Source organism: Alligator mississippiensis, chromosome 1 (assembly GCF_030867095.1).
Source record: "Alligator mississippiensis isolate rAllMis1 chromosome 1, rAllMis1, whole genome shotgun sequence".
NCBI lineage: Eukaryota > Metazoa > Chordata > Crocodylia > Alligatoridae > Alligator > Alligator mississippiensis.
In genome coordinates, this window is record NC_081824.1 from 194,473,149 (window position 1) to 194,500,758 (window position 27,610).

A 27,610-nucleotide genomic window follows, 5' to 3' on the forward strand; every position below is an offset into this window, starting at 1 on the left:
AAAGGGTCTTCTGATTCAATTCAGATTCGGAGATTCAGCCACCAAATTGGGCCACATCTCTGCCAAATCGAATTAGCGACCGAAGCTTTGTACAGCCCTACTGTATATGGCCTTGGAGAGTATACTTTGGTAATACAACTTATTTGCTCAGTTACAAACCAGAATGTTTTAATTTTTCTTAAATTTTTCTATAGATTAGAAGATATCAGGCAATGACTATACAACTCCATGTGGAGCTCTTTGAAACCACCTCTTTAATTTTTATAGTATTATATCTACAGACCACATGTATAAATCAGAAGATTTCCCTGGTACTGTTCCAAGGACCCAGTTCTCTCTTTGTGACACCAGGGTAGTGGCAACCTGAGCTCTTCGGGGCACTCACAGTGAACATAGTTTTCTTTTGCAAATAGGATTAGGAGGCACAGTTTCCATCCTTCTATATAAAGCAGGATAACTATATTTCTCCCATTTCATCCATAGGCCTAACCAACAGTCACTTCCCTCTGCAATAGCAGCTTTCATATGATTTCCATGGTAATGTTTGGACCACATGTATGAAGCAGAAAGATTTCCTTGGTAATGTTACAAAATACAACTTGTTTTAAAATTAACTTTTCCAAAGCATGATGTTTTTATAAACCATTAGTCAGCTATGTTTCCAACACAAAGTATCTTTATTATTTTGGAAATAATTCCAGGAATATTTTTTATATGAATGATCATGGCTCACAGATCTGTTGTGAAAGAAAGGCACAGTACCATAACCGAACAATATTTCAAGTGAATTGGAACTGAGGTAACTTGGAATCCACTGAGGTAACTTTCTGAATGGTGCTATTCACAGCACTTTCATTCCTTACTTTAAACTTTTAATTTGCTCATACTTATTCCTCTGGCTTTGCATATCCACTATAGGGAGCTTATTTTTGCTTTGATATGCAAATAGAAAGAACACAGCAGTTCAATTTAATGTCTTCCTGAGTATAGTCAATAAAAAACTTGTAACTCTAGAAGATGTTATTGTACTTTTTAAAGACTTCTATAAATTACATGAATAGTAGGGCTGTGCGAAATTTCGCCGGCAGTTTCGTTTTGATGCTGTTTCGACTCATTTTGAGTCCTGCTTGAGCATCTACAAGTGCAGCCCTATTAGGTTGCAGGAAACATAAACTCTGCAGTAGATTGGTACTGGAAAATACAAGTACTATCCTGCTGTGGAAATTTTCATGAGCAGCAGTGCATGTGTAGACACTGACCCAGCTGGCTGGGGAATGAGCGTGCTTCAGTGTGGAGGTTGCCCGCTGGTTAACCCTACGCTGAAGCACCCTTGTGCTCCAGCCAGCCCCTCTTCAAGGCATTGATCTGGGTCAGAGCAGCCCCTGGCTGGCAGACTGAACCCCAGGACACCTGGCAGCCAGGGCTGCTCCGATCCACCTCAACATGCTACAGTCCTGGGCGCACACGTAAATGCAGCACCTGGGAGCAGTAAACTCCTGTGAGATATGCAAAAGAGTTTAGTGCTTTGCCTTAATATGAACATGTAGATGTGCGTAGTAAGGTGTGGACACATTTTCCTCAAGCTAGCTGCCCATACTAAGTGCTATTACAATCCCTGACCACTAAATGGCAAGAGATGGTTGCAATGAGCAGACTTGTTGTGGGATAGGTGGAAGGTCTGAAATTGACTAGAGGAAATGACACGTCTGGTATGCTTGTGTAACTTACCCTTACAACTTTACCATGGAGTGAAAAGACTTATACCAATTCAAGGGTTTATGTTGTATCTGCCTTTCCCACTCTGGAATAAAGGCAATTCACTTGATAGTACACATGTTTTATGTCCTCAGTCTGAATTCACGTAGGATACAAACACAAACTTGCCAGGACTAATATGGTGGTTTATTAGGATACAGTAGAATGGAAAATAGTGCTGAAAAGGGAGCTGGTTCTCATACCATGACTTTCAATAGATTAGACAACTGCCCTACAAAGAAAATAATGTTTCACCTGAGTCCATCTGTTTCTGTCTTTAACCTTTTCCTCTCAATCACAAGTCCAACAGTGTTTGTGTATCTTTGAGGAGAATGCGGTATCCTGGCAGGTAGGAGAAACATCTGTCCAGACAAAGAAATTGGGGAGATTAGCCATTACATTGTCATTTAGATCTAATTTTCTTTTTCATGTTTCTTTGTTCCCTTCTACTTTTACTCTAATCCTCATTGATATTATGATGTTCCTTGGCAAGTAAGCCCACATTGATATCAGCAATAGAACAGATACTGTTGCAAGCTTTCTCAGTCTGGTGCTTTTTTAATAACAACGTTTGATTCAGCAGCACTACCTCCATGCGTAGGGAGTTAGTCACCTGTCAGCTTCAACATCACAGTTAGATAAAATCAAAGTGAAGAGTCAGCCTATTTGAAATTTAGAAAGTTACTTAATTTCTGAGCAATTGTAAGAGAAATTAAAAGAAAGCTTGTTGCTAGCACAAGAGGATTCCTAGACTAATCCTCCATGGGCATTTCTCCAAAGAGCAAGCATCTGGATCATGAGGAATGGAGTTCTCTCCAGACATAAGTGATTAGCATGAGGTGCTTAGTATAAGAACTTCTATAATAGTATTTACTATACTGAGTTCCGCATTAAAATCATCACTTTATTTTATTTTGTAGCAGAGCTGAAGGTTCACTTAAAAGACTTGTTACAATCATAGCTTAAACACTCACACGCATGCGCAACACACACATATAACAGCAAACATATATTTACCTCCCCTTCTCTGATAAAGATATCTTTATGGTTTCCATTTTCTATTATCTTCAGGCACATGTCTCCTTCCACTTGATAAAACAACTGTAGCACAGGAAAAGTGACTTTAGGACATGTATTTCAATACACATGACATAGTCTGCATATCCCTGGCAAATTCTGTTTATAAAATATATAAGTAAATTTACTCTGTGATTATATGGCCTGGGCATAAGGCTATATTTTCATTGAAAACAACAGGGGGTATACACCTAACCTGCTTGAGCAATTCTGAAAATACTAAATCACTAGGCACCTAAATGTCTTTGAAAATCTAGCCAATAGTTCCCAATTGTGTAATGGGTTACCATTTGAAATTGATAGGACTCCATGTCGAAGTCCATGTTTGGGATAAACTTCTGCCGCATTGGAACCATATTTTGTCCTTTTTTCTACTCTCAACAGACATTCTGTATGCCATCCAACAGAACCTGAATCAAAGGAGAGAAGAAACCTAATTTGTTTGGTTTTTAGTGTATGTCACTTTAGGAGTCAGTGGGAGCATCTACATGAGATGCTAATGGTGCAATAGACTAATTATATTATGCATTAGTGCGGCACAGAAAAACCAAGCGAACGCACTGTAGAATTAGTCTATTGTGCATTAGCGTCACTTAAAAAGCATGCGGTGCTAATGTGCAGTAGCACCGATTATGAAGCATTAAGTTAGTAGCTGTGATTACATGTACTAAATACACTGTAATTACAGCGCATTAATGAGCATGTAGACAGACCCAATGATATTCAATATTTTCACTAGTTCTATTGTTTGTGTTTCATTTCTCTGATTTACCATTTTTTTCAGTTAAAAATCCTTTTCATATTTAAAATTTCCTTCAGCCATTCTAGACTTTCAGCTGACCTTCAGGTATCCATGCCTACCTTTTCAGAGATGTTTGACTAATCTTTCTGAAATGGCAGTAAGCCTTTATCTGGACATGGGTCTGCTCAATTTTAGTCATCACTACTGTGGCTCTACAACTGTCACAACTCTTCCCACTGTGTGTGGGTCTTCAAGGGGCTGGGCCCTTAGACTCGTGTAAGAGTAGAGCCATTGGACCCAGTTTTCTCTTTGTGACACCAGAGTAGTAGCAACCTGATCTCTTCAGGGCACTCACAGTGAACAGAGTTTTCTTTTGCATAATTCTGTATAAAGCAGGATAACTATATTTCTCCCACTGCATCCAATAGCAGCTTTCATATGATTTCCATTTATTGTCATCAAAACAGGTGGTTAATTTTGTCCACGGATGGATGTAATGGATGTACTTGATGGTATAAGTAATTCTAACTAAATTAATATGAGGATTGGTTGGAACCTAGGTAGATTTTTAATTTTCTTTTCTTTTTGCTATCAATCCTAGCGAAAAAAAATGAAGCCATGAAAGAACATGGAAGAAATACCAAGCCAAACCTTTTCTGAATCTGGAAAAAATTCTCATTTGATTTGATATGGGTAAGTTCCAAATCAGTTCACACATTTCTAGTTGGTACACAGCTCTAAGGTTTCGAAAGGTACTTTTATGAATCTCAGCTTTGTAGACTTCAAAAGAAAATGGAGCAGTAAAAAGATTCTGCATTAGAATGGTGTTACTGAAAAAAAGCCCCTGTTGATAACTTCACATCAGGGGCATCAAGATGGATAAATTATAACCCTTGTCAAACTCACTACTATCTCAATCCATTTTTTAACCTCCTTATACTTCATTTTCCCATCCTCCTTTCTTATCAACTTTCTTTGCTTTGGTGTCACTGATTGATTGGTTAAAATGCCAGAGCAGCATGTTCATTATAGAGGACCTCTGACAAAGCTGACTGCTCATTGTACACCATAAGGTGATTCAAGTGGAGAAGTGGGCTATGTATGTCCCTTCAAAAAGAGTAATTTTATGTAAAAATTTTTTACTCAGATACTGATGACTACAAAGGCCACACCGTTCATGTCCTGACTGGCAATGCCGGCAATTGAAATTGCACTCTGGTGACCACATTTTATTAGAAACTATGATGGTCATTAACATAAAAATATAAATAAGGCAAAGAGAAGGATTAGGTCTACCAATGGCCCTTTCCAGGGAATTACTCAGGAAGAATTTCATCCACTGTTTCTAATGCTTCAATTAAAAATAAAGCACTCTCAGTGCCCCGGTTGTAGAATTCTTTTCAGATTCCCATATTAACAATCTGCTCGCTCTTTTGTAATAATTTATTTCCCCACCCCTGGGCAGTGAGCAAGCCCAGTGACTATGCATCACTTTAGCCCTATTTTGAAGATGAAAGTGGGATTTAAGTGACATATGAGTCTTGGGCTGTCCCTCAGCACAAGGGAGAATTTCAGCACCTTGTGACAATATGTCATTGTAACTAAACATCTTTTTTGTAATAAAAGGCTGCGAAAGACTGTGAGGCTGCTCACATTGAGTTCAGTGGTGCAGGCTGTAAAGGACTCCTGAGCAACCTTAACTTAGAAATTACTGGGCGCATCTACACATGCGCTTTACTATGGAGCTGACTAATTAGCTCCACAGTAAAGTGTCACTGTCTACACATGTTGCCAGTATTGTATGGCATCCATTCATCAGTGAGTGACAGTGGATATTACATCTATTCGATTAACAGGTGGTGTATTCTCTCTTGTGGCTGTCGAGACCTATGTTAGACTTGCAAGTCCTGCCACAACAGTCACAGGTGTACATGGCATTAGGAGTTACTGTACTGACAGGCTGTTTCCTTTAGTCATGTTTCTGTTATAACTTGAGAAATCATTTCTTGTCATGATATTGGACTCCATGATTGAGAAGGGAACGCCACTTTGTCCTGTCCATGGCACCCATATTAGGGCACAGTAAATTAATTAACTCTGCTGTAGGAATTACTGTTCAGGACAAATACTATCCTACAGAGGAGTAGTTACATGCACTGAAATACACATGTAGGCGGTGACCTGGTTGGCTGGGTCATGAGGGTGCTATAGTGTGGGGACTGCCTGCTGGCTAGCCCTGTGTTGCAGCACCCTTATGCCACAGCCAGCCCCTCTGCAGCACACTAGCCAGGGCAGAGCAGCCCTGTGTTGGCAAGCTGAACCTGCAGACCCCTGCCAGCTGGGGCTGCTCCGCCCTGACTCAACATGCTGTGGTTCCGAAAACACCTGTAAACGCTGCACCCAGGAGCAATAAACTCCAGTGTGAATGGCACTGGAGTTTATTGCTACATGCTAATTGCACGTGTAAATGCACCCAGTGATGTTAGCAGACCCATTTAACAAATGAAGATAAAGGGAGGATGCAGTGGGAGTTGTGGGGGGGAGTGGCTATCTATACTTAGGAGAAGTATTTATTTGCCTGTATTAAAATGATGCTTTTCAAAGTACAGTAAAAGCCTTGTTATCTGGCACTTCATTAACTGGCATGCCGGTCGACGCAGCAAAAGCAAAACCAGAAGTTCTACTTCGAGCCACAGTGAAATTATTGATAAATTTACTGATAAATTAATAAAGTTTACATGTAATCCAATATGACTGTAAATATGGTTTTAATCTTAGAACTGTTTTCAGGAAAACAATATGGTATATTATTGCATTTGAACTTTTCATTCACCTATTAATCCTTTGATGATATTGTGAGGCATAAGTGCCAATAATTATTCAATTTACTACTGTGCTAATTATATATTCTGAACTTCTGTTGAGGCAACTGTCATCTGTTTAATAGCTCAGTGAGTTACTGTCAATACCCATTCCATTTTAATAGCATTAGCAATATTTAAGAGTAAATAGAGAACTTTATTGTTCTTTGCTGAGCCATTACTGTCCTGATACAATTTTCCCAGTTATTGGGTAAAATCAACCCATACTTACACTGCCACAAAAAAGTCCTGTAACAGGATAAGTAGCCTGGTTTCACTTTGTGTGTCCTGGAGAAAGGGAATGGCTACAGAGAGCTCACAGAGAAAGAGTCTGTTTAATACCTACCCTGGGGACTGGAAGGGTTTCTGTTTCTTGTTTCAGGAGATAACCTGGTGTCCATTCTCAGTATCATGACTGTCAGACAGATTTCTTTTATCTATAGTTCTCATTTCTATAGTTTTTATTTTATGTATTTTACAAATTATGTATCAATGAGAGCCTTGCTCGGAGACTCTCCAGTCTAGACAGGCAGTATACAGACAAGAGTAGAAAAGAAGGCACACAAGGCTGAGTTTGCAGGTTTGGTGGGGTAGAGGGGAGTGGTTAGAAGTGAAAGGAAGGGAGGGAAGGGCTGTGTAAAGGTGTTCTAATATTTGTACCACTATTAAATTTAGTTGTTATTGTTTTTCTAAATTTGATACATTTCCTTTTTCTTTTATCCCTCTCTCTTTCTCTCCCTCCTCCTCCCAACTGTTTTTTATTTTTCTTTTGTTTTAGCTCTTATCTACATGTCACCACTCTCTTCCTGAGATTGTAAAACCTCTCCTGATTTTTTATGAATTCTTACCTGCTACCCACTTCTAAGAGTTGTTATCTAATCAGAAGTCACTCCCCTCCTTTAATCACATAGCCTAGGGCAGTGGTTTTCAACCTGTGGTCTGCAGACTGTGTCTAAGGGGTCTGTGAACAATAACTATGATCAATCAGAAGTATATGAATAACCACACGTACAATTCAAAGGGCTCTGGAGCTCCATTCAAGATTTCCAAGGGAGTCTGCAAATGAAAAAAGGTTGAAAACCACTGGCCTAGGGCTATCCAACTTTTAAACAGCCGAGGGCTGCGTGGCCCATAGGCTACATAAGTGGAGGCCATGCCCCGTGACCCACTACACCACACCACACCACACCACACCACACCACACCATGCAGGACCCCCCACCTCTGCTGTACCATGCCATGCAGGTGCCTCAGCCCCCAAACCTCAGCTTCCCAACTTCAGGCTTCCCGGCTGCACCATGCTATGCAGGCACCTTGGCTCCAGGCAAAGCCAGCCCTTTAGGCTGTGTTGCACTGCCTCCCTGGGGCAGGAGCAGGAAGTGGAAGCCAAAGCAGGGAAAGGGAGACTGAGGCCCTGACTACTGCTACAGCCAGAGGAGCAGCGGAGTGGGAATCTGGGGCACTGTAAATTAACCCCTGATGGGCCATATGTGGCTCACAGGCTGTGAGTTGGACAGTCTGACACAGTTTAATACTGCAGTGCTGAACATCTGCAGTAAACCCCTTAAAATGGTGACAGTTTAGCATTGACCCAGTTCCCTTCCCAGAAGTACACATGAAGCACCTCCTCATCCACCACAGTTCAAAGACTGGCAATAACATCAGTTACCAAAATAGAAAATTACAAAGTGTAGCAGTACTGATGATGCTGAGTCACTGTTGAGTTTGCAATGAGCTATTCCAAACAGCACGCCTCCTCTTGGAGTAAATGGTTTGACTATCTTTTTGCATGAAATAGGTGGTATTTTCCATGGAAGGGGGAACAGGGTTAGGCAGAGGGGTATGGGAGGCAAGTGTATAAGAAGGGCTGGTATCCTCCTGTCACCTTGGAACGGGTGTAAAGGCTAAGACCCAGTATATACACAGCCATGCAGGGTTCAGGAATGAAAGAGGCAAGGAAGATTCAGGATTCAGTGTTGCTGAATTGATTGAGGAAAATTAACCGATTAGGCTGTGTTCACACATGCATGGACGTTTGGTTCCCTGGGGACAACAAGCAGTGGTGCACCTGATGCCACTGCTAGTTGTCCCCAGGGAATGCCTCTGTCATGTGCCCTCTGGCAGGTGGCAAGTTACCCTGGGTGGGGTAGGGGAGGCTGGGGCCAGGCCAGTGCTGGCCCCAGCAACCCTATCTGGGGTCCTGGCAGCCTCCTGGGGCTGCAGCAGCCATGATCCTGCTGTGTGGAACCTGGCTGGCAGCTACAGTGTGGCTCCAGCTGGCCAGGCTCTAGTTTTGAGTGGTGCACACTGCCCCCACGTACACCACTCTGCTTTTTTTTCCATGTTTTTTTTGATCCCTGGATATCTGGAAGTCAACCCCCCTCCTGCGCTGCTCCCTTGCAGTGCAAAGAACAATGGAACATGTGGCATGTGGCACCACAGACATGTCTGCAGTGCCACATACTGTAAGGCTGCATTCATCTGGACACATCCTTAGAGTCTAAAAGCCCCTGCTATATTGGAGACTACAGGATTTGGCCCAGGGTTGGCATATATAGCATGTAGTGTCTTGTCAGATTGTCAAACACTAAATTAATTTGCAAAGCAAATCAAATTATGACATGGGAGTAGCATTTGGGTGTTGTCCAGGCTTTACAGATGACTGAAATATGTGAACAAAGCAAAACATCATTTTTTCTTTTTCCAGTCAGGATTTTCAGCCATCAGAAATCTGGAAGAGAGAGAAAATGCAATTGCATAAGGAAGAGAGAGAAAATGTTTTTCTTTGCTTGTGTACTTTAGTCACCTGTAAAATGTGGACAACAGCCAAATAAAATCACCTTTGCTCCTTGCTGTGGTCTCATGCCAAGTGCAGCTTGGTTGCATCAGAGAATATATGGATTTTCAAAATGTTTCCATGCTTAAACTTGAAAATGATTTGATTTTGAGGTTAAAGCAACTACACAGATGAGTAGGGTTTTCAGGGTTATCTCTGCTTCTATGACAAGAATGCAAAGGGAACTTAATATGTACATATTAAAAGATAAGTATTTGGTAGAGCGATAGAGTTTAGAGGCAAACTCCTCTAAGGTCTGAAGGATGGTTCAGGCTGACATCTGTAACTCTTTTGGTAAGCTGAATTTTGAAACACCAATATCTATAAAAGTTGTCTGATGGGAAAGAGAGAACAAGAAAAAGGGTATTACTGAGTGTGGCCAAGGATGGTAGAACAAGAAGTGATGACCTGAAACTGAAAGAAGAAATAATAAAATTATGTGTTAGTAAATTATTTGTTAGCTACAAAAAGGGAGGATGGTGCCTACCAGCCCTAGAGCTGTTTCATAGATTTCATAGACATTAGGACTGGAAGGGACCTTGAAAGATCATCGAGTCCAGTCCCCTGCCCCAGGGGCAGGAAGTCAGCTGGGGTCATAGGATCCCAGCAAGAAAAACATCCAGGTTTCTCTTGAAGGCGTTCAAAGTAGGTGCTTGAACCACCTCCGGCGGCAGGCCATTCCAGACCTTGGGGGCACAGACAGTAAAGAAGTTCTTTCTTATGTCCAGCCTGAAACCATCTTGCAGGAGTTTATAACCATTCGACCTTGTAATTCCTTGGGGTGCTCTGGTGAACATATGTTCTCCCAGGTCATGGTAAATACCCCTTATAAACTTATAGGTGGCCATCAGATCGCCCCTGAGCCTGCGCTTTTCCAGGCTGAAATGTCCCATGGCTCTCAGCCTCTCATCATAAGGTCTGTTTTCCTGCCCTCTGATCATGCGCATGGCTCTCCTCTGGACGCTATCAAGCTTCTCCACATCCTTTTTGAATTGTGGAGCCCAAAACTGGATGCAGTACTCCAGCTGCGGCCTCAGCTGTACAATGGGAGAATGACGTCCTAGGATTTGCTTGAGAAACATCTATGGATGCAAGCCAGCATTTTGCTCGCTTTACTGGCTGCAGCATCACATTGCAGGCTCACGTTCATCTTGTGGTCAATCCTGACTCCCAAGTCCCTCTTGTCCGTAGTGCTAGTCAGCATAGCACTGCCGAGCCTATAGACATGCTGCAGGTTTTTCCTCCCGAGGTGGAGAACCTTGCATTTTTCGGTGTAAAACAGCATCAGGTTCTCATCCACCCATTTACTGAGCCTTTCAAGGTCAGCCTGGATTATCCCGCTGTCCTCAGGTGTGGATCCTTTACCCCAAAGTTTGGTATCATCAGCAAACTTGGCCAGTCTGCTTCTGACTCCAATCTCCACATCATTAATGAAGAGGCTGAACAAAATAGGTCCAAGGACAGAGCCTTGAGGGACTCCACTCGTCACAGGGCACCACAAGGAGTGACTTCCGTCAACCACCACCCTCTGGGTCTGACCATGGAGCCAATTCCCCAGCCAGTGGATCATGGTGGACCTGAGCCCACAGTTGGCCAGTTTTGCCAAAAGGTGATCATGGGATACCAGATTGAAGGCTTTTTTAAGGTCGAGATATATGTCATCAATCTCTTCCCCCTTGTCTAGGTGATAGGTCACCTGGTCATAAAAGGAAATGAGATTGGTCAAGCATGACCTACCTGCAACAAACCTGTGCTGGCTGTCCCTCAAGGCGTTGCCATCCGCCAGTCTGTTAAGAATGGCCTCCTTGATGAGTTTTTCTAAGACCTTCCCCAGGATAGAGGTCAGGCTGATGGGCCTGTAGTTTCCTCCCTTTCTTGAAAATAGGCACCACATTGGCCTTCTTCCAATCATCAGGCACTTCACCAGAGTGCCAGGAGCTCTCGAAGATCTGTGCCAGGGGCTGAGCTATGATGCTAGCCAGCTCCTTGAGTACCCTGGTGTGTAAACTGTCAGGGCTGGCTGACTTGAAGGTGTCCAGCCTCTCAAGCTGTTGCTTCACAAGGTCAGCATTGATGATGGGCAAGAAACAACCCTCATTTAGGCGTTCCTGTCCTGTAATAGGCAGGGGCGTCCCATGGGACTTGTGAAAGACTGACGCAAAGTACCCATTTAGCAAGCTGGCTTTTTCTTGGGCGTTGGTTGTCAGTTCTCCCTTTTGGTTTAGCAGGGGTCCAATGTTGCCCTGCTTTTTCTCTGGCTCTCCACATATATAAAAAAGGACTTTTTATTCTCCTTGATACTTGTGGCCAGTTGGAGTTCCATGGCAGCGTTGGCTTTCCTGGTTTGCTCCCTGCAGGTCTGGACCAGTGCAGAGTATTCCTCCTTGGAGGTGGATCCCATCCTCCATCCTTTGTAGGTCTGTCTTTTTAGACGCAGGAGGACCGCCAGTTCCCTAGAGAGCCAAGGGGGCTGCTGTGCCCTCTTGCTGCCTTTCCTCCGAGACGGAATAGCCTTAGCTTGTGCATCTAGGATTGCTCCCTTGAGGAACAGCCACTCTTCCTGGATTCCCCTCCCTTTGGGGTCATGGTCCCTTAGGGCCTCACTGATGAGTCTCTTGAGTTTGTCAAAGTCAGCCCTCCTGAAGTCGAGGACCTCTTTACTGCTGACTGACTTGACAGCTTTTCGGCGGATGGTGAAGGTGATCAGCTCGTGGTCGCTGTCACCCAGCTTCCCTTTGATCATTAGGTCGCTGATTAGGTTATCTCTGGTTGCCAGTACCAGGTCAAGCAGCGCTTTGCCTCTTGTTGGCCTGTAGACTTCTTGAGTTAGAGCTCATCCACGCACGTGAGGAAGCTTTGTGACCATTCGGATTTGGCCGAGCGCTCTTCCCACAAGATGTCCAGGTAGTTGAAGTCCCCCATGACAACCAGTTTGAAACTGGACACTTAAAAGACTCCCTTGTAGGGAAGTAAATTATGACAGGGACTTTCTAAACTTATACTTCCAGCTGTTCTGTAAGCAGCTGTGTACTTCCAGTCTGGCTTCCTCAGATACCTGAGAGCCTAGAAATGTTTTATACAAAGTACCACATGCAAGAATGGGAGCTGGTTCACAAACCCTGATCTATTCTGATGAACCTCTTAGGGATATGACATGCAGTCCAAGAAGCTGTGGTTTAGATGAGCACAGGAAACCCCACTAAGTGCCCCTCTAAAACAAACACCAAGAAGTCTAGGATTCCCTTCAGAATCAGTTAGCTTCATGACTAATATGGGTTATAACAGGATAGACTAACCAAATCCAAGAAGTTTAGCATAAGCTTTTATAAGCAGAGGGTTTATTCATCTGATACAAAAAGGTGCAAATCTATCCTGTCTTCTTCCTGACTTTGGACTATTATGGCTAACTACCTCTCTCTCATAACAGGATGTTATCCTGCACTTCTTTAATTATGGAAAAGTGCTCCTAAATTGGCATTAAGATCCTGGGCCTTAACTTTCAAACATGAACTCCTTAATATGACATGCATGTTTGGGATTCAATTTATCACTTAGATCTAAGAGAGCATTTGCCTTTTGAGGTGTGAGTTGAATATCTACATTTATATGCTTTATAAGGAGACTAATTTTTAAACTGTGGGTCCCCACATAAATTTGACATTTACTGTGCCAAGGCCAAGCTATGCAATAATCTGATTCCCTGAAATCAAAACATAAACCATATATCTAGTTTAGGAACAGCTATCTTAACAAGTAAATTAAAGAAGGTTGGAACCATACATTTACTTTTTGGCTTCTGTACAACAAATTTCATGATTTTTGCCTGTGTACTGATGCAATATTGTTTACAATTAAGTGATGAACAAAATATTTTCTGTTTGTCAAACCACCTCATGTTAGGTGTCTGTGAGTTATGCAGTTTTATCACCTGAGCACATTTAGTTCAAAAAGAAAGAATATAACCCTATGCCTGTGAAGGCTTGAGGGAGAACTGCTCAGGTATGAAAAGACTACACTAGTTACTGACTTAACCACCTTATTTGTTGTCCTTTTTAATTAATTAAAGCCAGGAAATTCATTCCCCAATCATATCTCTTTCAGCAGCAGACAAAATTGAATCCATCATATGCAGATTGAGAATACTGTCAGCCATGTAGGAGAAAGGAAAAGGCAGTCTTACAGTGACAACTAGTGGTTAAAAGTGTGTCTTACAGCCCAGTGGGGAAAAAAAGAAAATACTATCAAGTCTAATTTAGAAATCTATTCTACTATTAAAGAAGTGCTTGTATTTAGCCTAATGGGAAGATTTAGACCTAAGGGATTAATTAAGTCAATGAGATGAAGAAGTTTCTGTTACTTTAGTAAGCTGCTACGTTAGTATGACAATCACAGAGAAACTTGTTCAGTTACATATTTCTATATGTGATACAACTTAATTCAACATGAAAAACATTTAATAGTGCACAGTCAATCCATTGTACATGTGAAAAAGCAGATGACAAAATTTCTCTGTTTAAAGTTTGAATGCAACTTGATGGCTTAGGCCCCCTCTACATGTGCAGGTAAAGGCATGAGAGGATCTAATGTGCAATCCACACAATTGCACCTCTTGCCATGCAACATGTGCATGGCAGGAGGCATGACTGTGGGATTGTGCATTAGATCCCATCATGCCTTATTGCTGGTGCCATACTTCAAGAAGGATGTTGATAGACTCAAGAGGGTCCAGAGGAGAGCCACTCGTATGGTTAGGGGTTTACAGGACAAGCCTTATGAGGAGAGACTGAGGGACCTGGACCTCTTCAGCCTCCGCAAGAGAAGGCTGAGAGGTGATCTTGTGGCTGCCTACAAATTCATAAGGGATCAGAGATGCTCTGTTGACCAGGGCGCCTCTTGGGGTAACAAGGAACAATGGTCACAAACTTACAGACAGCAGATTCAGGCTAGATATCAGGAAAAACTTCTTCACGGTAAGGGTGGCCAAAATTTGGAAAGGGGTTCCAAGGGAGGTGGTGCTCTCCTCTACCTCGGGGGTCTTTAAGGGAAGGTTGAATAGGCATCTGGCTGGGGTCATCTGACCCCAGCACTCTTTCCTGCCTAGGCAGGGGGTCAGACTTGATGATCTATTGAGGTCCCTTCCGACCCTAGCATCTATGAATCTATGAGATAAAAGAAATATATTATATATAAAGAAGACACATCTGTCTAATTTTATAGAGTCTCTTTAATTTTCTCTCTGTGGTACATGGGACAGGCTTCCATTGGGTGAGGGGGCAAAATGTAATTATGCCATTTAAAAAAATCTAATTGTGTGGCATTAAAAATGATTTAATGTTATGATTCCATAGAAATGGTTTGAGTGTTTTGCCAAACTTATTTTGATAAGAATCACCCACTCCTAGTTATTGTGATAATAAATATTAATGAATCGATTAATTATCACATTAATAATTTGATAATTAAAAATACAGCATAATGGCAGAATACAGTTTAGAGGTGCTTTCAAGCTTTTGTAATCTGATATTATATAGCTGTGATTATCTCTTTTCCCTGGAACTTGATGCCTATAAATAAAAGTTATGCTCAGTTTGCCTAGGGAAGTGTTTTCTGGCATTTGCTTCTGAATACATAACAAGTACTAGATTCACTTAAGGTGCAATTCCAATATGGCACACAATTACAACATAAATCAAGTAAGGTCCACCTCTTTTGGAAATGTAACTATGGTATGTATTATAAAATACCCATGATGTCTTCTACAAATTATAGGTCTGATTGTCTTTGGCCTGGTATATTCATAGATTCATAGATGTTAGGGTTGGAAGGTACCTCAGTAGGTCATCAAGTTCCAACGACCTGCTCTGGGCAGGAAACAGCGTTGGGGTCAGATGATTCCAGCTAGGTACTTGTCCAGTCTCCGATTGAAGACCCTCAGGGTAGGGGAGAGCACCACCTCCCTTGGAAGCCCATTCCAGATTCTGGCAATCCTTACCATGAAGAAGTTCTTTCTAATGACCAACCTAAATCTGCTCTCCGTCAATTTGTGGCCATTGTTCCTATTTACTTCAGGGGTGCCCTAGTAAATAGAGCATCTCCTATTCCCTGCTGCCTTCCCCTGATGAATTTATAGGTACTTGAGGTGTTGGGTAGGGTGAGATTTTCAAAGGCACCTAGATGGCCAAATTCTATTGGCAAGGGTCTGTCCCTAACTTCCCAGCCAAATGGAAGTACAAAGCAGGAGTAAATCATAGCTGCTTTGATTTGTTGGGGTTTCTTTTTTCCCCTCCACTTGAATTCTGAACATGGGTAAATGGCTACCCAAGGCACAAAACAGCCATTTGTTGGTACTAGAAAAAACATAGTAATAGAAATACTAGAGCTGTGGAGAGGATAGGGTTCTGGTTTGCAAAGGGTTTAAAGATTTCAAAATATGCCTTAATGCTGGAATGCAAACTGAAATGTTTGAAATTTTTTATTAAGAAGAATTCTGAAAAAAATATTTGTCAGGTAGAATTAAATGTTTCATTGCAACAAAATCAAAATATTTCAAAATAAAATGAGGTGCAATTTCAAAATGAAAAATCAAAGTGCTACGTGTCAAAGAATGTCAAAATAAGAAACTTTTGCAGAAACTTTAGTCAGAATATTTTTTCTGGTTTTCTTTTGAAATAGAATACCAGTAAAATCCACCCAATTTCTTAAATGTTTCTGTTTTGACTGAACTGCATAGTCTGATAGAATACTTTTCTGTTTAAGTTTCTTTGACTATCTCTAATATATATATCTTAAAATTAAGGTGAAAAGTACATATTGGGAGGTATTGCTCAAAGTAGTTACATTCCTCAACCCTAGAGACCAATAAAAGCAAGAAGATACAGATGTTCTATGTGTTACCTCTTCTCCTTCTTCAATGTGATAATCTTTTCTTTGGTTTGGTCCTCCCACAAACATCACGTTCAGCTGATAGCGGTGCCTGCCAAAAATATTTAGAAGTCATCAGTAACAGTATATTTTCTATATTTCTATATATTTATATTTCATTCTAAATTTCATTCTTTTGGATTTTACAGACAGTGACTAATTGAAGCAGTGTGTGGTCAAGGGCAGGGGTGGCCAACCTGTGGCACAGATGCCACAAGTGGCATGGGCACCCTCTGTGTGCAGCCTGAAGCTGATTTGGGGCTGGAGGGGCAGGCATCACAATGGCAGATAGGGCAGGGAGTAGAAGGCAGAGCAGCAGATTGGTCAGGAAATACAGGGCAGGGAGCAGAAAGCAGAACCACAGATTGGACAGGAGAAGGAAACTGGAGTAACACTCAGGGCCTAATTTGTGGTATGCCTATGAAAAAGGTTGGCCCCCAATGATCTAGAGAATAGGACCCTGGACTCAGATTTAGGAGATGTGAGTTCTATTTCTAGCTGTCATTACCCTAAAGCAGGTGTGGGCAATTATTTGGACCCATTAGTCACATGCACAGTTTTGGGGAGCAGTTGCAGGCCAGTCAGCACCCCCACCCCCTGCAACAGCTCACCAAACCTACAGCCCATGGGTCCTGTGACTCCTCCCTGCCACTGTCACCACTACCAGTGCCCATTAACAGCTGAGCACACAGCCCTGCCCACCCTATGCCCATTCTGGACTCACCCTGGCTGGAGCAGATCAGCTCCAAACCAGCTGGGACCCAAGTGCACAGCCCCTTTCTTGGCCCTGGCCTTCCCCACACCTGCTCTGGACCCTCCTCAGCCAGAGCAGACCAGCTCCAGACCAGATGGGACCCTCACGCACAGCCCCAACCCCAGCCTGTCCCACAGCTGCTCTGGACCGGCCCACCTCAATGAGCGGTGGCCAGGTAGAAGATGCTGCTGGGCATGGGGGAAAAGCGACTGCCTCCCCCTTCCCCACTGTTGGGCCGTTCTTGCTCTGGTTGCCTAGAGCTCATGCCTGGGCCACCCTGCGACTTCTCTCCATTGCCACTGCAAACCTGCCTGGAGATGGCACTAGTGGCGGTAGTGATGGTGCCAGAGAGGAGCTGCAAGGCAGCCCAGGTGTGGGCTCTGAGCAGCTGCAGCAAGAAGGGCCTAGCCATGGCAAGGGGGAAGTGGATGCTTTTCCCCTGTACCCAGCAGCAGCTTCTGCCTGGCCACTGCCACTGCTCATCATGGGCAGAGCAGTCTGGAGCAGTCATGGGGCAGGCCAGGGACAGGGCTGTACACATAAATCCCAGCTGATCTGGAGCTGGTTTACTCCAGGCAGAGTGGGTCTGGAGTGGGTGTGGGGTGGGCTAGGGTCAGGACTGTGTGCATGGGTCCCTGCTAGTCTCCATGGGGGCAGGGCTGGTGGTGGCAGCTGGAAGGATCCATCACCACCTGGGCTACCTAGAAATGGAGTCCAGTGGCAAAGCTGCCCCAGCCCCCCTTATGACCACGGGTAGCAGGATGCGTGCCATGGGATGGATGGTGCCTGGGCCAGGTGGAACCAAGCAAACCATAGCAGGCTGGTCAAAGTCCCTCTGCAAGCCTCCATATTTTTCCCTCCCCTGCCCTGAAGGGTGACTTAGGGCAAGTCACTTCCTGTAGTTTGGTTCCCACATCTGTAAAATGAGAATACTATTTAACTTCTTTGAGAAATTCAAGATAAAAAATAATATATGAAGATTAGGTATTATTATCTTTGCAACACAATCTGATGAGAGGAGAAGCTCTAGGTAAAATATAACTTATCCCAGCAAGCTACTGAAGTTAGTAACATGCCTGATTCCTTTCTCACATTAGGCTTACAATGGGATAATTTCACTACCCTTCATCTGATTTAAACTGGAGGAAGGGAGAGAACAATCCAGCCCTTTATCTGATTTATTCACTCTTGTGAATTCCAGTTACCACTTACTCTGTCAGCTCTACCAATCAAGTACCAAATGTAGCCTTCCTTGGGTTCCCTGTGGGCCAGGTTATATCTCCAAGCTCCAGGTGCAAAAGGAACTTGATTGTGGGGATCTTACCCAGCTCACACTGTATTTGCATTCATGGCAGCCTCCTTTATCCCATGTCATTTACAGGGTCCTAAAGCCCTCAACATGGCTGAGATTTACACATGGGGAAGAGACAGAGGTCAGGCCAGTGACAGGACAGTAGAGTACAGTACAGGCTAGTGACAGTGACCTATGTTGACAGTGACCTATCACCAGTTGAGGCTGGCCTTGAAAAGTTGATACCATCTAGGGCATGGCTACCCAAGTTCTAAGTGGCTGAGGGCTGGATGCCCTTCAGGCCACACCAAGGTGAGCCATGGGCCTCTGGACTGCACAGATGCCCCATGCTGCACAGACAATCCTCCCTCCCAGTCCTGCACCATGCATATACTTGGATGTCCCAGCCCTGTACTGCATGTCCATGTGGGCACACCCTCAACCTCTAACCTGTGTGGGTGAACCCCTGGGGCACCCTGCACCCATGCCTCCTCAGGATCACCCTCAGCTCTCAGTGTCATGATGCACTGCTCCAGCCCCTGAGGCAGGGGCAGGAAACGGAAGATAGAGGAATGAGGGGGAGGCTGGGGACCATAGGGAGAGGGAGAAAAAAATATTTGGAGGGGAGGGAAAGGTAAGGTAAAAGCAGGTAAGTCTATGAGGGGAGGAGAGGGGAAAGGGCCATGGTGGGGGACGCACAGATCAAGACTGCAGCAATAAGAGAGGGAGCAGGTCACAGGCAGGAGCAGGGGCTGATGTAAGTGGGGCTCTGGCCAGGCCAGGTGGTGGGACAAGTGGAGGCCTGGTGGGGCATGTGCCCCCTGATCTGTGCATGGGGTGGAGGCAGCTGCAGCTGCTCTTTGAGCCCCACTGAACTGAAAGCCATGCAATGCCACATACGTCCCACTGCCAGGCAGGCTGAGGGTGGGGTGCAGCTGCAGCAGGGAGCAAAGCGCAGCATGCAGCAGCCGCCTCTGCCCCGTGCACAGATCGGGGGGGCATGTGCCCTCTGGGCCTCTGCTTGTCCCACCACCTGGTCCAGCCGGGGCCCTACTCACCCTAGCCCCTGCTTCCACCTGTGCCCTGCTCCCTCCCTCACTGCTGGGACTTCTATCTGCCTCCCCTCTACTCCCCACGGCAGTGAGAGTGAGTGGGGCTGGGGCAGGGGCAGGCCATGCACAGTCAAGGCAGGGTGCAGGATGAAGCCATGAGTGGTTTGTTCAGGGGTGCCTGGCATGGGGAAGGGGTGGTGGCCCCCACCCTGCATGCACCCCAGGTGGGAACGGAGGGCATGTACCCCGGATCTGTGTGGGGCAGGGTGGGCTGCTGCTGCAGATGGGGCCAGGGCTGCACCGGGCTCTTCCTGGGGAGGGAGAAGCAGCCAAATTCCTTTTGTGTTTTGATGGAGCTTGCTATCAGCAGAGATAAGGATCGGGGCTGGCAGCACTCAGGACAGGCAGGCGGCAGCAGCACTGGGAGGAGGGGTCGGTGGAGCTATGGTGAATTTTGGGTTGGCTACAGTCCCACCCCATAGCCTCCCTCCTATCACTGCTGCCACCTGCCTGGAGCGCAGCCCCACCCTGCCTCCGGGAAGAGCCCTGTCAGCCCCGGTCCCAGTCCGCAGCGGCAGCCTGCCTTCGCTCTACGCAGATCCGGGGGCACCCCCTCCCATGCCTCCCGGGGTGTGCGTAAAAGCAGGAGCTGTGTCCCCCAGATGAAGTGCTCGTAGCTCCAACCCACGGCCCACCCTGGCTGTGCAGTCCCTGCCCCTGCCTCAATCCCAGCCCTACTCCCTTCCTCATTGCAGTATGCGCATCCCTTCCCACCCCTGCTGTAGCCACTGGCAGCTGTATTGCTCCCCCATTTTTTGGGAGGCTAAGCTCTGTTAGCCCTCCTGCTTCCACCCTGTTGGAAAGGAGTGGGGAGTGGCAGTGTGGGGAGTGGCAGCTGAGCTACTGCCCAGGGACCACAATTTAACCCTCCAGAGACTGCCAGTTGGACAGCCCTGGCCTATGGTATTTTCTTTCCCATGTAGCACTGGAGACCCCCATTAATAGGGGTGCTTAGAACCTCTGGGAAGATCCTGGTACTGTAGTACCGAGGAAGCTTTACTGGAATACCTAGGATGGCAGCTGGAGCATATAAAGAGAGAGAAGAGCAATCTATCCCCATGCCTGCACCCAAATATCTCAGTAGAGTCAATGGGAGAATTTCTGAAAGGCCTAGAATATAAAAGCTGTGTTTGTTTTGCTTTGTGCTGATACATTAATTTTGATTATTACTAATAGCATTTAAGTGATATCAGATAGTCTCTATCATACCTGAAATAAAAGCCATAAAACTTAAATGAGATCTCAGATCAACTATTTTTATAATGGGCAGTTGTGTGCATTATGCTAATAAGTTGCTCACAGCCTGCAGATTAAATATTAATTTCTAAAGACTAACCAAAATATTTTCACACTTTACAAACATAACGTACCTTTCTACTTATACAAGACAAGCACAGAAATTCTAGCAGAATTGGAAATAACATAGCTGACAATCCATGAACAAAATCCAAAGGCGATACTGGATACTGAGGGCACATAATTTTTACAGAAATCCAGGTATTTTGTTTCAGTGCCAAGAACTAATGATTTTAAAAGAACAGAGGAGGTAGTACTGTAATTCAACTTACTGACATTGAACTTTCTGTTAAACAGTAATTGAAAATATCAGGTTTACTAGGAACACAGTTCACCATGTTCACAGTGCTTAACATACTATGAAGCCAACCAAAACAAAATTATTAGTGGAACTAAGCAGCATAGAAAAACCTTAGTTACCAACTGTAAATACAAGTTCCAACATATAGCTTTGACCGCACTGCTGAATACACTTTTCTGGTACGTGGATAAGAAGAAAACAGATGGACTTTCTTGAACTAAGAAGATATTGCAAACAGCTTGGTGAACACCCTAAAAGCTTCAGGCTTAGGGGATTGACTTGATCATACCATTCTCTTGTTAGAATCAGGACCAGTTTATACATCTAGTTTTTTTATATTATACCTACTCTTGATATTTCACTTCTTAAAATGACAGTGTTATTAGAAGGAAATCTTTTTAACAGCTCTAAAGACTATAAAGAATCAGATATTTTAGGATAACTTTAAAGCCAAGGAACTGTTTACTTGTATCCAAAGTAGGGCTTCAGAGGAGTCACAGACACTATAAAAATCAATATCCAGAGACTGGGTTCTGAAATAATTAACTTCAGATGAGGTTAAAAGATTATTCCTGGTTGTAGCATAGTTGATATTGAATGATATGTGATTTAAACTTATTCTTGTATTGCATCATATTTCTGTTCTTAACTGTGCTGTTTAAAGCTGCTTCCTGAGTTTTTAAAAAACAAAAGAGGGCAAAAGGATTCCTTACTGTTTATAATGAGGAACTAAAATTTTCAAACGCAAGGTGAGGAGGGGAGGATTGTGGGGGAGGTGCAAAGCATTCTGGGATGCTGGAGGACTGTGAATTAACTTGAATCTGGAGGGGATCTTGTACAGAAGTTCAATAAACTGATTGAATCTAAATCATTTAGGTCTGATACTTCAACCATCCAGGTTTATCTTAAACTGGTTTTGGCCATTTTGAAAGTGCTTTATGTGCACTGAACTTCTGTTGTATTACAGATTGGAACCAACTTCTGATCAGTTATACCAGTTTAGGCATAATTTCTGTCCCTAGTCATAATGTCAGATTGGCAATTTTACCTTTGAGTTCCTTCAGAAGACTTGAGTGAATGCCATCCAGGGCTGGTAACTTATTAGTATTTATCGATTTGTTCTAAAACTTCTGTTGTTACTTCAGTGTGGTCCAACCCTTCAGACCTATTCACTAGGAATGATTGGTCTGGCATCAGAATTTCCTCAGTATTTTTTTCAGAAAAAACAATGCAAATAATTCACTTAGCTTCTCTGTTATTTTCCTTGAGTCTACCTTTTACACCTTGGTCATCTAATAGTCCCACCAATTCTCTACCTGGCTTCAAGCTTCTGATGTATTTTTAAATGTTTTTATGATTAACTTTAGCATCTTTTGCTAAATGCTCTGTAATTCTTTTTTGACCTGTCTTTTTTCACTTTTACACTTGACCTGCCAGAATTTGAGGGTTTTCCTGTTTTTCTTATTTTTGATTTGTGGTATACATGTTTCCTGAGCCAATAGTATGGTCTTTTTAAATAGCTTCCAAGCTGCCTGCAGGCTTTTTAGGTTTTTGACTGCTCCTTTTAATTTCTTTCTAACTTCCTCATTTCTGTATAAGTTCCTTGCATAAAGTTGTACGTGGGTGTGGTGGATTTTTTTTGGCATACTCTATGCTGCTAGAATGTAATTATTTATTGTCGCTATTACAGAGTGGCTCACCAACAGATACCTCTTGAACCAGGTCCTGTGTGCTATTTAGGATTAGGTCTAGAATTACTTCTCTTGTGAGTTCCAAGATGAGTTGTTCTAGAAAGCAGTCATTCATCACATCCAGAAATTTTATCTCCACATCTCACCTTGATGAAGTGTTTACCCAGTCTATGTGAGGATAGATAGTTAAAGTCTCCCATTATTATTGCTTGTTCCATTTCAGCAGCTTTAATCTCCCTCAGCATTTCGTAATCACCATCACCTTCCTGATCAGGTGCTTGGTAGTACAATCCTAGTACTATATTGTTTTTATTCAAGTACAGAATTTATACCAACAGTGATTCTATGGTAGTTTTCCTTTCAGATAAGATTTTATGATGTTGCTGTCTATACTGCCCTTAACATACAGTTACCCTCCTCCACCTACATGTCCAATTATGTCATTTCTATATAGTTTGCAAGCCAATATAGCAGTATCCAATTATTGTCCTTCCACCAGGTCTATGAGTTGCCTATTACATCAGTCACTACTTAATACCAGGCATTCTAGTTCACCCATCTTATTTTATTAGGCTTCTGGCTTCTGGCATTTGTGGGCAGGGAAGAAAAAGGAGTGTGCATCTTATTGTCGAACATCAGAAAGCAGGATTATTCAAAATGCTTTAAATACTGAAATAATGTCACAGGTATTAAGGGTAAGCTGTAGAAATGGAGATACTTTGAAAGAATACAGCTGAATTATTCTGAAGTACTTAATTTAAGCTTCATGAAGCTCTTACTCTAAGATTGGAAGCAGGGGCTGGACAAGGTAATGCCAAGTTATTAATTGAATCTCATAATTCATGGGTATACTCCCACAGTGTGAAATGGGAGATTTAACTGTCATAGAATATGATCCAATGCCCACTGAAGTTGACAGAAAAACTTTCATTGACTTGAAGGTCCTTTGAGTCAGGGCCATAAATTGCAATGTGGTTAACATAAAAGTCCATCTATTTTAAACTGCTAAACAAATTTCAGATACTGCCAATGTTTTAAAGATGCCTGTGGTGAGAGATGAAGAACAACATATCAATAGTTACTTTATCTTAGTGATTTGCATAACATCTAAAGCAGTTTCCTTTTAGACCTGAAAATATGTAGGGTAAAAAAAAATCTTACTTTACTTACATAAGCTTATTGCATACTGGTGGCAAAAAATCAGCTTTATTTTCTTCTATCCATTTTCTTACATTTACAAGCAGCTCCATGATTAACCAGCTAGAATTTTTTGAGGAAGATAATGACCTACCACCACCTACTCTCAGTTAGCAGACTGAAAGTTACACCCTCCACAAACCTCGGGGGATTGGTTGATAAGATAGGTTTCTTTTCTTCCGGTTTCGATATGAAAGGGAACAATTTTTTTTGACCAGTCAAGGGTTACTTTGTAGAAGAAACTATGATTAACTAGCTTAGCCAATAATCAACTAGTGTAATCTGAAAACATCAGCATACGAGACACACTTTGTTCACTTAGCTCTCTTAAAATATGCAGTGTGGTGTGTGTGTGTGTGTGAGAGAGAGAGATTTTCTTTTTTACTTAGAAAGAAAAATCGTTCTTCTAAATGGTTATTATAAAAATGTTAAAAAAAAAAGGTGAAAGTATAAAAGTGTGTGGCCCTCACAGGGGATGAGCATGAAATACTTGTCAGAATGAAAACACTCATAACACCAGAGACTGAAACTCCCTCCCCTGCAACATCTTTTATGGGTTTATAAATTTAGGACTAGTCTTTCTTCCACTCTGCAGAATGCCCCCTCAATGGTCCAATACAACTTAAACTGGTCCACATTTTGTTGCATGGTAAAGTGTCCAAACTCAAATAAGAAATTAACCTGGACCAAGAAACAGAAGGGTTGTAGGATGTCATTGGAATGGGCTCCTGAGAACCAGTTTTTGCAGCTTCTCAGAGTTGCCATCTTGGCCCAGTCCAGCAGGACATTGACCAGAAAGATCATATCCCCCTTGGTCACTCAGTATGGGATACAGAACATGTACACAGTCTCCGTGAAGTCAAAGTCTCATGAGGTTCAATAAGATTCAATAAGGAGAAGTGCAAAAGTCCTCCATTTAGGACAAAACAATCCCATGTACCAGTACAGCCTGGGAACCAACTGGCTAAGCAACAATTCTTCAGAAAAGGACCTGGGGGTTACTATGGGGTTTACATACAATTTTCTAAGTCCAATGCACCAAAGAGGGCACTGAGGATAGTAAAGAGTGGCTACAGCCAGGGGCACTCCAGGAAAGCATGGAAAAGAATCTTCTCTCCCACCTCCTCACTGAAAGGGCAAGCCATAAATACTAGGCCTGTGTGAATAGGGAACTATTCAATTCAGATTCAGCCAATTCAGATGCTAGAGGTTTGACTCGGAGATCTGAATCCTTTTTCCAATTTGATTCAGCCGAATCGCTTTGGAAGATTCGGAGCCGATTCAGAGATTTGGCCATAGAGTATAATGGGGGATAAATAAAATATCTATAAATTTGTTATCTGTTGACTGATTTGGATGAAACTGGCAGGGATGGTAGGCCCTGCTGAGAGCATGACACATGCCAGGTTTCAAGGTGATAGGTGCAGGGGTTTCTAGTAAACTGCACCTCAAGCTGCTGACAAGCAAAACTCATGTCACGTGTTTATGTTAAGCCACAGTAGGGTGAAAACTGCAGGGATGGTAGCTCTTGCTGAGGCCACAAAGCCTGCCATGTTTCAAGGAGATAGGAGCAGGGGTTTCTGGGAAACTGCACCTCAAACCTCTGACAAGCAAAACAAATGACATAGGTGACAGTGTATGTGTGCTAACCAAGGGGGGAGAGAAAACTGCAGGGATGGTAGCTCCTGGTGAGGCCACAAAGACTGCCAAGTGTCAAGGAGATAGGTGCAGGGGTTTGGGGGAAACTGCACCCCAAATTCTTGAAAGCAAAATTCATGTCACGTGTATGTGTTAAGCCACAGTGGAGTGAAAACTGCAGAGGTGGTAGCTCCTGCAGAGGCCACAAAGCCTGCCAAGTTTCAAGGAGATAGGTGCAGGGGTTTGGGGGAAACTGTACCTCAAGCTGCAGACAAGCAAAACTTGTGATATGGGTGACACTGTGTGTGTTAAGATGCAGCAGGGTGAAAGCTGCAGGCCTGCTAGCCCCTGTTGAGGCCATGAAGACTTCCAGCTGTCAAAGAGATAGGTGCAGGGACTTCTGGGTTCTGGGGCCCTGCACCCCTAGTTGCTGACAGGCAAAACTCGTGTCACGGGTGCTTATGCAACTGTTTCTGTCTTGGGGTTATCCTCGCTAGCTACTGTGTATTGAGCTGGCCCCTGAGTGAATCATGACTGATTGGTAACACAGTAGCTAGTGAGGATAATGAGTTAATGAGCAAGGATTAACACCTATGAAACCACAGACTAAGGAGAGGAAAGACAGAGAGAAGACAGGTGTTCAATCTTCATTTTACTGTTCTAGGTGCTTTATCTTCACTTTATTGTTGTAGGTAGAGGCAAACTATCAGCAATTAGCATAATAATTAAAATATGTAACTATCTGATGTACTAGAACAGCAATATGGCAGTACAAAGGCTGGAGAAAATCTACTTCTATTTAGATGGCAATTATTTTTCAAGAAGCGAATATTTTTAAAGCAACCAAGATAAAAAAAGATGATTCATAGTATCATGGTGCCTAGGGTCAGAAGGGACCTAAACAGATCTTCAGGTCCAACCGCCTGCCCTAGGCAGGAATGGTTGCTGGGGTCATATCACCCCAGTCAAATATCTGTCCAGCCTTCTCTTGAAGACCCCCAAGGTAGGAGAGAATACCACCTCACTTGGGAGCCCATTCCAGAGCCTGGCAGCCCTAACTGTAAAGTAATGTCTCCTGATGTTGATCCTGAACCTTCTCTCTAACAATTTGTGGCCATTATTCCTAGTAACCCCAGGTGGTGCCTGGGGAACAGAGCTTCCTCCAATTCCCTCTGGTCCACCCTGGTGAGTTTGTACATAGCCAGCACCAGATCCCCTCTAAGCCTTCTCTTGTGGAGGCTGAATAGGTTCAGGCCCTTTAGCTTCTTTTCGTAGGGCCTGCCCTGCTGCCCCTTGACCATGTGAGTGGCCCTCCTCTGGACCCTCTCAAGGTTAGCCACATCCCTCTTGAACTGCGGCACCAAGAACTGGATGCAGTGCTCCAACTGTGGCCTGACCAATGCCACACAGAGGGGAAGGATCACCTCCCTGGACCTGCTTGTGATTGATGCATCTGTAGATGCACAACAAGGTGTGGTTAGCCTTACTGACAGCTTCCTCGCATTGGCGGCTCATGTTCATCCTGGAGTCAACAATGACTCCAAGATCCCTTTCTGCCACCGTGTTGACAAGAAGGCTGCTCCCCAGCCTATAGGTGTGTTGCTGATTCCTTCTCCCTAGATGCAGCACCTTGTACTTGTCTGCAGTGAATTCCATCTTATTCTTATCTGCCCATCTCTGTAACCTGTATAGATCTAGCTGGATTCTGTCCCTGCCCTCCAGCATGCCCATCTCGTCCCACAATTTGGTGTCATCAGTGAATTTGGACAGTGTGCATTCCACACCTACATCCAGATCACTGATAAAGATGTTGAATAGTACAGGTCCCAGGACCGAGCCCTGGAGGACTCCACTGCTCACATCCCTCCAGCTCAAAAATGACCTGTCTACCACCACTCTCTGGGTGTGACCATCTAGCCAATTTGCCACCCATCTGACTGTGTAGGCATCAATGCTGCAGTCACCTAGTTTTTTTTAAGAGAATGTGCTGGGAAACCATGTCAAAGGCCTTCTTAAAGTCCAGGAAGACGACATCCACCCTGACACCCTCGTCCAGGGACTTTGTGACCTGATCATAAAAAGAAACCAGGTTAGTCAGGCAGGACCTGCCCTCAATGATTCGTTATGACATTTAGTTTT

General features: G+C 43.6%; 1 protein-coding gene across 5 annotated transcripts in view; it reads right to left on the reverse strand.

Moving 5' to 3' along the window:
• Positions 1 to 27,610, reverse strand: part of HAAO (3-hydroxyanthranilate 3,4-dioxygenase) — a 70,650-nt gene that overhangs the window by 33,543 nt on the left and 9,497 nt on the right. For 2 of the 5 annotated variants that reach the window (XM_014598109.3, XM_014598111.3), the window contains 3 exons: positions 16,165 to 16,243; positions 2,773 to 2,856; positions 2,011 to 2,117 (listed from right to left, as the gene is read on the reverse strand). In XM_014598109.3, the coding sequence (XP_014453595.1) occupies positions 2,011 to 2,117; positions 2,773 to 2,856; positions 16,165 to 16,243 (270 nt within the window). Of the gene's footprint in view, positions 1 to 2,010; positions 2,118 to 2,772; positions 2,857 to 16,164; positions 16,244 to 23,806; positions 23,983 to 27,610 lie in introns of those variants that run through there. The other 3 variants (XM_014598110.3, XM_019483250.2, XM_006265160.4) reach the window with 3 other exon arrangements.